The sequence below is a fragment of the Astatotilapia calliptera genome, chromosome 11 (assembly GCF_900246225.1).
Source record: "Astatotilapia calliptera chromosome 11, fAstCal1.2, whole genome shotgun sequence".
Taxonomy (NCBI): Eukaryota; Metazoa; Chordata; class Actinopteri; order Cichliformes; family Cichlidae; genus Astatotilapia; species Astatotilapia calliptera.
This window is the reverse complement of record NC_039312.1, coordinates 10816697-10826364: the sequence shown is the minus strand read 5'-3', so window position 1 is coordinate 10826364 and position 9668 is coordinate 10816697. Positions and strand designations below refer to the sequence as shown.

The window sequence follows — 9668 nt, the reverse complement described above, 5'->3', positions numbered from 1 at the left end:
CAGTGACTGCAAGGTGCCCGGGTGACTACAAAACAAGCTTAAATCATCACCCTCCACCACCATGCTGACAGTTGGTATGAGGTGTTAGTGCTGTTGTGCTGTATTTGGTTTTCACCAAACATGGTACTGTGCATTACGGCCAAACAACTCCACTTTTTCTGTCCAAAGGCCATTGTTGTGGTTTGTTCAGATGCAATTTTGAAAAGCCAAACTGCGCTGCCATGTTATTTTTAGAGAGAAGAGGCTTTCTCCTGGCAAGCCTTCAAAACAAACCATACTTGTTCAGTCTTTTTTTAATTGTGCTGTCATGAACTTAGCATGCAATTTAGCATGCTGACTGAGGACTATAGAGTCTGAGATATAGCTCTTGGGGTTTGGGTTTTTTTGCAGTTTCTCTCAGCATTGCATTGTGTGATCTTGGGATGAATTTGCTGGGACATCTATATCTGAGAAGATAGTGTTTTCCACTTGTGAGTAATCTTTCTCACTGCAGAGTGAAGGACAGATGATTAGAAACAGCCTTATAACCCTTCCCAGATTTATGAGCAGTAACTGTTACTAAAATCATTACCGATATCTTTTCTCCTTTCTAATGTGTGAAAACACACCTGGCGAAAAAAACTGCCAAAACTGCTGTTAAAAGAGGTGCTTGCACTTGTTTATGATCAGTTAGTGAAGTGCATTTAATTACCCTCCATGGAGGTAGTAAGGGTTTCACAGGAAAAAAGAAGCGACTGCATCTTAATTTTGTTTCAATTTTTGTTAAATAAATAATGACACAGTGTAATATGCTACGTGTTGTAGTTCATTTGGGGTTGCATTTACCTCATTTAAGACCTGTTAAGGACCGAATTATATTTAATATGTTTAGAAATGTAAAAACTTACTGTATTTTTACCATAACTGTATATGGCTTTTTGACAGGCTTATGGAGTTTTAATGTTTATGATCTGTGGTCGCATTAGGGTCTAAAAGAAAGTGAAATTTATTTTTACAGTGCAAAATGTTAATTACGTAATTAGTTGTAAAATGTAAACATTTAATATCATCATATGATTAATTCCTAAAAACCAGCACATTACATAAATAAATGTTTTTTCTGCATGATATAACTTGCACACCGTTGTTTACAAAGAGCACTTACATGGAGCTTCACACTCCCAATAACTTCAATTTGTGAAAAAACAGAGAACGTAAAAGCTTTCGTTTCATCATTTATAACGAAAAGAAAGAAAATAAAACAGAAAAATAAGTGTTTTGAAGCTCTAAATGTATATAGTTCTGTTTTCTTCTTGTTTAAGGGTTTTGATTCCACCTCCCATCTAGACCGGCAACTTACTGTGGCTGGTGCAATCACAATTAATCACAATTAATATTATTAGCATTACTAGTATTCCCTGAATCGCATTAGTGAATAAGAGATATTTCTAATAATAAAGGTTGTAACTGAGACTGTCTCTTTAATATGATAAAACATAAGAAATCCTTTTCCTCAGTCTTCCACAAAAATGAGCGTGGAGCTAAACCAGTAAGCATCACTCGGTCACCTGTAGCCTCCTGCTTCTCCGCCCAGAGTGACTCTGGGAATTGCAGTTTTTCAGGCCACCATACTACGTCAGCGGAAGTGTTTTGAGCGTTCGCGAGCTAGGTCACATTGATTCAGTGGGGGTAATGTTTTAAGAAACATCATCGCAATGGAGGCAACAAATACAGGTATTAAAGTCCGTAATGCTCTCAAATGCTTTTCGTGTATTTCGTGGCATACTTTTAATCAAAGCTGTCCGAGTTAGCTCGTTCTTTATTGGCTGTATTGAACTGTAATGGACCTGAGACGCTATAATAACGTTAGCTAAATGCACTTAAAGAGGCTGTCGCCACTCTAAAGGAAAATGCTGAGTTAATTACTCATAAAGGAGAACTTCTGTGCCCAGCGTCTCAGTTAATGGTCCTAAACATGCCTCGCCTTTAGCTGCGTGCGGTAACCCGCGTTTAACGACAGTTGAGCACAAGCACGCATGTCTCCCACGTACACCTATGATAATTAAGGGAAATCATATTCAGTAGGCTTGATGCGGTTGATGCTTATTGTGATGCTTACTTGTGATACTCACATTTGCTTTGCTTTGCTCTGCCGTGTCAGAGGAAGCCCATCTGAGGCATGTGGAGAAGGATGTGCTGATCCCCAAGAAGATGAGGGAGAAAGCCAAGGAGCTCTGTGCTGACAAGGTTGAAGGTGGGATTTTCTCCTGTCCACACTAAAGTGTCGCTCAGGAATCGACTTTACACAGCAGGGTCACTTTTTAAGGAGGCCGTTTTGAACTGTCACAGTCAAGAAACATATGCCAGTTCACCTAATTGTTCCAGTAAGCCATTAGAGTCAACCAGCATACAACTGAACCCAAATAGAAAGCAGCCATCATTAAAACGTGTGTTTGTGCACTGCCTTATGTCAAACAGCTTTTAGTTTAAAAAAAAGCAGAGATCTTGGTTAAATCTGTGCCTCAAAGAGACTTTTCTTTGGTCTTCAGTAAGAACCAGAGTACCCAGAGCTTTGATTGGGATTGACTAGAAAAGTTTGAAAATTCAAGTTGCTAACTATAACACTGTGATGCTAGTCAACAAAACGAGGGCGAACATCAACATTTGCCTAATTTCACAATTGGCAGTAAGATGGAAATGGAAGTAATTCAGTCTAACTTGTCTACTTTGTTTGTTTCTTTTTCTAAATTATTTTTGATTTGCCACAGTTGGAAAGGTATAGGTTAAAAATAGAAATGTATTGTAACCAATGGATGTACTGGTAGCTGCTTTATCTTCAGGCCCTGGGTATATCCTGGTTCATGGTGACACTACAGTTATTCAGCTGCACAGTGATCATAGGTACCTAAAATATCTCAAGTTCTATCAAAACCAAAGTAAAAAAAACAAAACACAATGATAACTGACCACTGACTTGAGTATATGCCATTGACAGGCTAATTAGCTTAGTGTCCTGTACATCCATCACGTCAACAAACTTTTTCTGTTTTTTCTTCTTTTTTTTTAAGGCTGGAGCCTATCCCAGCTGTCCCTGCGTGAGAGCCCAGTTATACCATGTGTAGGTCACCAGTCTTTTAGATGGTTAGCACAGAGAGATACATTCACACCAATGGCAAATTTACAATACTTGGAAAGAGGGAAGGGTGTAACATTGCTGTTCTTAATTTGTCTTTTAATGCAGGGTTGTCAAAAATGTGGCCCACAACACAATTTTATATGTCAAGAGAGACTTTATTTTGTTGGACAAACCATGCAGCCAGTCACACGCAAAGGCAGATTGGGATCATAGCGTTAAATGAAAGAAAGGAGGAGGGCAAGTTCTGAAGACAGCAAGTGTAGTGGTTCAGGCCAGGTACACAGAGACACAGGGAAGCTGGATTTAAATGCAAGCATGTCAGGAAAAAGTGAAGAAATGAGTGAAAACGTGAAGTGAGCAGCATCTGGCTGCATTTCAACGATCTTGGGTTTCACAGGCCTGAATGTGCGCTTGAAGCCATTTATAATTCTTAACTTGTTTGATCTGCTGCTCACCACAATCAAGCACAAGCAGGAATTTTGGACTTTTAACTGTATTTTCAAAAGTTTTACAGCTTTTCATACTGATAAAAACCTCCCTTATGGCCATTCATACTACACAAAGTAATAGGCAATAAACAATTAACCTCTTAAACCGCAATGCTCCCAGTAACAGAGGCAAGAAGGAGAGCATCTGCTTTAATGGGATTTGCCACCAGATCTGTTATTTTAATATAGACCCGTGTGGTATCCACAGAAATGTTAAAATCTCAGCTAAAAGCTTACAAAGCAATTTCAACAATCACCAAACAGCTAAAATATTAAACGATTAAACAGCAGGTAAATAGATTCGGAAAAAAGATGTAAAACCAAAGGGTGAATCCCCCCGTTCACCCGACGACATGTACATGGACATGCCGTCAGGTGCTGAAAGCCAACATCTCCCAGATTCCAGAACCCGCAGGTCTCATCACTCTCCAAACAAAATTCAGCTGAACGGCAGCAAAACAGACCAAAATCCTGCTTTATGTTTAAAGAAACACTTTAATGAATCCTCACTTACTTTTGCCGTCTTGCTTCCACCACGATAAAATCGCACTTCCTGCACAGCTCTATCTCCCTGTGTGCTTCAAGACTAGTTTCCCATCAGAAGTCTCTACTTTCTGCTTTATTTCCTTGCTAATAAGGCACCAGTCTGCCATTGCGTACAGCGCTGTTGGCCACTGTTTTGGCGTCCCCCCCCCCCCCCAAAAAAAATGACCCCTGACAAGAAAGCCCAACTCCTCCTACAATTTAAGTCCAAAGACTCATGCTGACAGCATGTCACAGCAGCCTTTTCTTTATCATGTAGAAAAACATTTAAATATGTAGTTTCTTTGCACTGATAGAAAAGGGAGTTTCACCTGTCCGGTCCACTTAAGATCAAAGTGAGCTATATGTGGCCCTCGTGTAAAATGAGTTTGTGTTCACATTAAAGCAGGGGTGTCAATCTATCAATCTTTTAGAGAAATGACTTGATGTCATTGCAGACACTGAGGGTGAGGTAAAATGTTGTAGTTAATGCTGTTCATGTTATACAGTGGTTAGCTTAGCAACTCAGCAGTATGCACAGGAGACATGCCGGGGCATTGGTGTTTCATTGTTTACACAGAATTGATCTGTATGAAGCATGATTTGGGCTGGTTCAAGTAACTTCAAGGTTAACATTGGGTTTTCTGTTTTATGAAGGCGATCATTCCTTACTTGGGTGCATCACCGTGGTAACATGGTTAGGGAATCTATCCAAACCTACCTGGCCCTGTGCGAAACATAATTAAACTTTTAATTTTTTGAGCCCTGTTATATTTGGTGTAAAAATGAACACATCGTTTCATAAAAAGTACCAGCCATCGAACATGGTCTGCGCCTGCTGCTGTTTTAGCACCTGGATGAGTTACTGCGATTGATGGAGTCATGAATTGTGCTCTCTAACAAATCTTAAAGGCTCTTAAGTTCAATTCAAATTTCTCCAAAGAAGAGTGGGTCAAAATTCTTCTACACCCACAAGTCAGCTATTCACCTGCTAGTCAGGCTCTCCATTTTTATTGGTCAGATGCTGTCAGCGCCACACCTTTAGTGTGAATGCGCTCGTTGTTAAACCCTGGCTTTCCTCCCTGACTTAATATCAATAATCACCTTCGTCTTATTGGATGCTCAATCATCCAGGTAAGTAAATCTCCAAAAGTTTATTCTGTTCATCTGGATTTAGCGGGGTTTTTTTTTTTTTTGGTTTTTCTTTAATCAATTTTATATCATGCTTTTTATTTGTTTTTGTTCTTTAATGTCTCTGTAAAGCACTTTGAATCACCTTGTTGTTGAATTGTGCTATATAAATAAACTTGCCTTGGCTTCAGTGGGAGAAACGTTTCGCTGACTTCCTAGCGCATTGTTCCTTCAGTGGGCTGGTTTCAGTCATTATGCAAATGTACTGTTTATAAGATTGGGGAAACCTGCAGTCAGCTGAGACTGAAGAAGTCACTTGGATGAGTGACGAAACGTTTCTCGCACTGAAAACGCTCCATCCCAATGAACAGAATCAACTTTTGGAGAATAATCACCTTTGCGTGACCACTTAGCCTTGTTGCTTATGTTAAGTAAAGCCAGATGAGAGGGGTATGTTGCTTTATATTTCAGGCCTTGGGGAGCTCATTGAAACATGACAGCAAAATAATTAGACGCCATCAGACTGATAGAAGAGTCTAAGAGAGGCTTCAGGAATGGAAGCATAAACTTAAAGCGTTATTAAAACGTTGTTCTTCAAAATGGGGACTGCATGTGGCGCTGCATGTTGCTGCCCCCATTTTTGTGTCATATTGCAACATTGCATCTTTCCTTCCTCAGGAATTTACTTTACTCTTGACCTTCTTGAATCAGACCCTTCTACTTCTTCTTCTTTCCGGTATTGAGTAGCAGGCTAATTGGCATTACAGCAGTTGCCTCTTTATCTACACAGACGCACGCACGCACTTGGCTACACCTCTGCTCCAGTGTGCCCCGTTTACTGCAGCAACACATCAGCCCGACAGTCACGGTTTTATGTGGTTTTTAGAAATCTGATGACAGCTTCTATGAGCTAGGGTGTACTGCTCACACGAGGAGGCAGACAGAGGTGATGGGACATACATGGCTGGGCTGTGGGTAGTGGAAACCCCCCTCACATTACAAGTTTCTCGTCCCACTCATTTTCACACCTTCATCCTCCGCCCTCAATCATCTATTCTGTCTGTTTGTGTCTGCACTACTGGGCTCCTGTGTGTGTGTGTGCGCGTCTGTGATTGTGTTTTACAAAGACAGTGCCAAAAAAAAAAGAACCAACACAATCTACAAGTATGTTTTCCTGTGTTATTGGTATCTGCATATATGCCTCTGCACACCCCACAGTTGTGTATTGTAGGCTTTGTTGTTCACGCAGATATGTAGCACTGACCTGTACAGAACTCCTTTTGTAGTTTCACCTGATGAGTTTTCCTACTACGCTGATGATTCATGTCAGGACTCACATGCCTTTCAGAGTCTTAAGTTTTTGAACAACCCCCACACGTTCATTTTGATTACTGTTGTGTTTTTGCAGAAAAGTGATTGGCTGCTAATTGAATTCCTTAAATTTAAGGTCCGGATCACAAAATCAAAAATGTGGACAAAAGGTGGGGAAACAAGAATGAATGAATGAATGGATTTTTCAGTTTGTCGGTTAGAAATGAATAAATCCTGCTCAAGATCCTAACATTTATTTTCTACCATAACTAATTATGTATAAGGTCTTTTTACACCACATCTTCCTCTAAAGTACCAAATCTCCCGAAATGTTCAAGCCTCATGCTTCTGCTTTCCACTAACTGCCACTTCTGCGTCGGTAAAAATGGCAAACCGAACGACCTCAAAGCGAAGGTGGCATCACACTTTTCTTCAGAAGGGCCTCTTTTCGCATGAAACCAGTCTCGTAGATTCGTCTCCTTATCCTAACTATTCATGTGCGATCAGAAACGCAGCCTCTATTAGTGCCGTGGGACAGGGATGAGGCGCTCTTTGATTAGATTAGTCGCACAGTTCTGCTTCTCTAAATTGGTTTTGCAGTTAGTCTGCATCCTCGTGAAAGAGTGTGTGATAACCATACTGATGCCGCAGATGAAGGTAATTACGATGTCAGCTGTTTGAAGGGGACACAGGGGCAGCGGTTTTAATTAAAGCCTCGAGAAAGAGCTTGCTAACAAGGTGAAGACTCACTCGTCGACACCTTGTTCAGTGCCTTTAATGTGGAAAATACCACTAACAGGGGCATGAAGTCACTGTTGCATCTTTATAGAAGAAGGGCTTCTCGTTTTGGGCTCCAGTTTTATTTTCCGGGCACAGGCACCAGCAATTGATGTTGGCCAGAGAAGAAGGAAGGCAGCAAAGGTTGAACATATCTAGTAAAACTGCAACCATTAGCAGCAATTCTTAAGTTTAACATTTCTGATAATATCTAGTCTGATTTCTGGAAAAGCTCCACTTACTTGTTCAGTTATTGTAAATAACCTCGTCTATCTCCAGGCCTCACTGGGCACCGTGTTCAGTGTAGCATTACCTATATTTAATTCTTGGGGGCATAGACGTGTGTATATTTGAGGATGGTGGGATGACTGTTACAGGGCTAATGTGGGAGCAGTGCGACCACAGATATAACCACTCTGTGGATAGTACGGTTAAGTTCAGTCCTCATATGAACAAGGAAACATGGGTTTCGGTTTGATAAGAGGCTTGGCAGGGTGACTTCCGACTGGGTTCCTTCTCGTGGAGATGGGGCCCGTCTCGGTTTGCTCGTAGCTATTCGTTTTCTTGTTTGCGGTAAAAAAAGGTAGGCTCTTAATTGTGATTTTTGCTTTGAGGTTACTGTACGCATTGAGCCAGTTTCCCTTTTTCTTTTTTTTTTGTTGTTGATTTGTCCTTTCTGACTTCTACACTCCTCTCTCTCCCTCCCTCCAGCCTTCAGCCACTGCTGTAAAGAGTCTGGTTTCTTCATGGTGTTTAAGTGTCGAGGGGAGAACGCAGCCCTGAAGGAATGTCTGACACGACAGTGAGTATTGTGCGACAACACTCATATAGAAAGGTGGCTCCCCATGTGTTATAACAGAATCACGCCAGTAGCTTTTACACACGCTTGCCTACTCTCTCCCACTCCTGTTGACTCTCTGAATTGCCGCCTGTAAAGTCTTAGTAATCTCAAAACCTATCAGAGTGATGAAGGTCTACCTTTTGTGTTCCACCAGCTACCAGGACCCCGCGTTTTTTGAAGAGTGCAAGCAGGAGTACATTCGAGAGAAGCTGGAATTTGAGAGGACGGGGATTCCAGCCAAGAACATGAAACAAAAACTTCCGACTAGCATGTAAAATAACAACACAACAAGCTTTATTTTTAAAGTGTACACAGACTTACACTCTGCCCAGAACTGCAGGATTACGTGGCAGTGCTATGGACAAGTGGTTGTATTTCTTGTAAAGCTACATGCTTATGCGTGAAAGGTGAGTGAAATTATTTGGATCATAAAGAGTGATCAGAATGTCACAAATATGTGATTGTACTGTGATATAGCAGCCACCTGGAAGAGTTTCAGTGCAGGGCAGCACATGGTGCGCAGCTGTAAACTGAGGGATGCTTTGCACCTGTTGAACCACTTGAACATGTGTCTATTGCTCCTGCAGTGACGGCACGAGTGACGAATCTGCTCAGTTGCCTTTGGCTGGACCCACAGCTTTGAAATTCACCTGCAGAAGTTGTTGTGTAATAACTTACAAAGGAATTGATTTTAAAAAAGAAGAGAAAAAAAAGTAATGGAAATCAGAGATGGAGATTTGTACACTATAACTTGGAGGTAATAATAAAACCCTGTGTGATCATGTGATTGTTGCAAATATTAGAAAATTTTAAGGGCAGTCAACATGAAATGTTTCTGAATAAAGGTTTAATATCTGTTTAACTCCATCAGACTTAAAAGATGTGTTTTTTATGATGGTTTGCATTTTTCAGCAGTGGGACTAAAGAGTCGCACGGTGAAAATTTCCTTTCTGTTTATTTAGTGTATTCGAAAGCAGGATCAACAGAACTATAAAAATTGTAAAAAGAAAAAAAGCTACAGCTGACTCAGTTTGTTCTTTTACATGTTCAGGACTTTTACCTCCAGTGGCTAAATTGAGCTAAATGCATACTTTTTTTGCATTAATAATTTTTTTGTTATGGTTATAATAAGAACCAATTTACCATTAGCAACCAGCATAAGTATGTATTGTATATAATCTACAACTGCTTATGTACTAATGGCACCGATGGAAAGAGTTGCTATAGAGGTCCTATATTACTACTGCTTTAAATAATAAGCTACAAAATTACAAATTATAAAATTAGATCATTACAAACATTAGCATGTTTAACATGACAATAGCCTGGGATTAAGGTTGATAGTGTAAAATTTTCTATAATTTTTTTTTAAACAATTTTCCCCCTCTACAATTTTGTTTCTAGAAACTAAAATTTTGTTTGAAATTGTGAAACAGGATTTAAAATTTAAGATAATTTAGGAAAAACAACTTTTTTTTTTCTT

General features: G+C 40.1%; 1 protein-coding gene across 2 annotated transcripts; it reads left to right on the top strand.

Annotated features, from left to right (window-relative positions):
- The first annotated feature begins 1533 nt into the window (after window positions 1-1533).
- cmc1 (C-x(9)-C motif containing 1) lies at window positions 1534-9052 on the top strand. 2 transcript variants are annotated; one of them, XR_003273849.1, is made up of 5 exons: window positions 1534-1713; window positions 2141-2233; window positions 8056-8146; window positions 8340-8592; window positions 8773-9052. XR_003273849.1 is itself a non-coding variant. In XM_026185047.1 (4 exons), exons 1-4 carry the CDS (start codon window positions 1695-1697, stop codon window positions 8458-8460), a joined length of 324 nt encoding a protein of 107 aa, XP_026040832.1. In that variant the 5' UTR covers window positions 1534-1694; the 3' UTR covers window positions 8461-9052. The 2 variants fall into 2 exon arrangements, 1 of the variants encoding a protein (XP_026040832.1); XM_026185047.1 differs by having other exon boundaries at window positions 8340-9052.
- The last annotated feature ends 616 nt before the right edge of the window (window positions 9053-9668 follow it).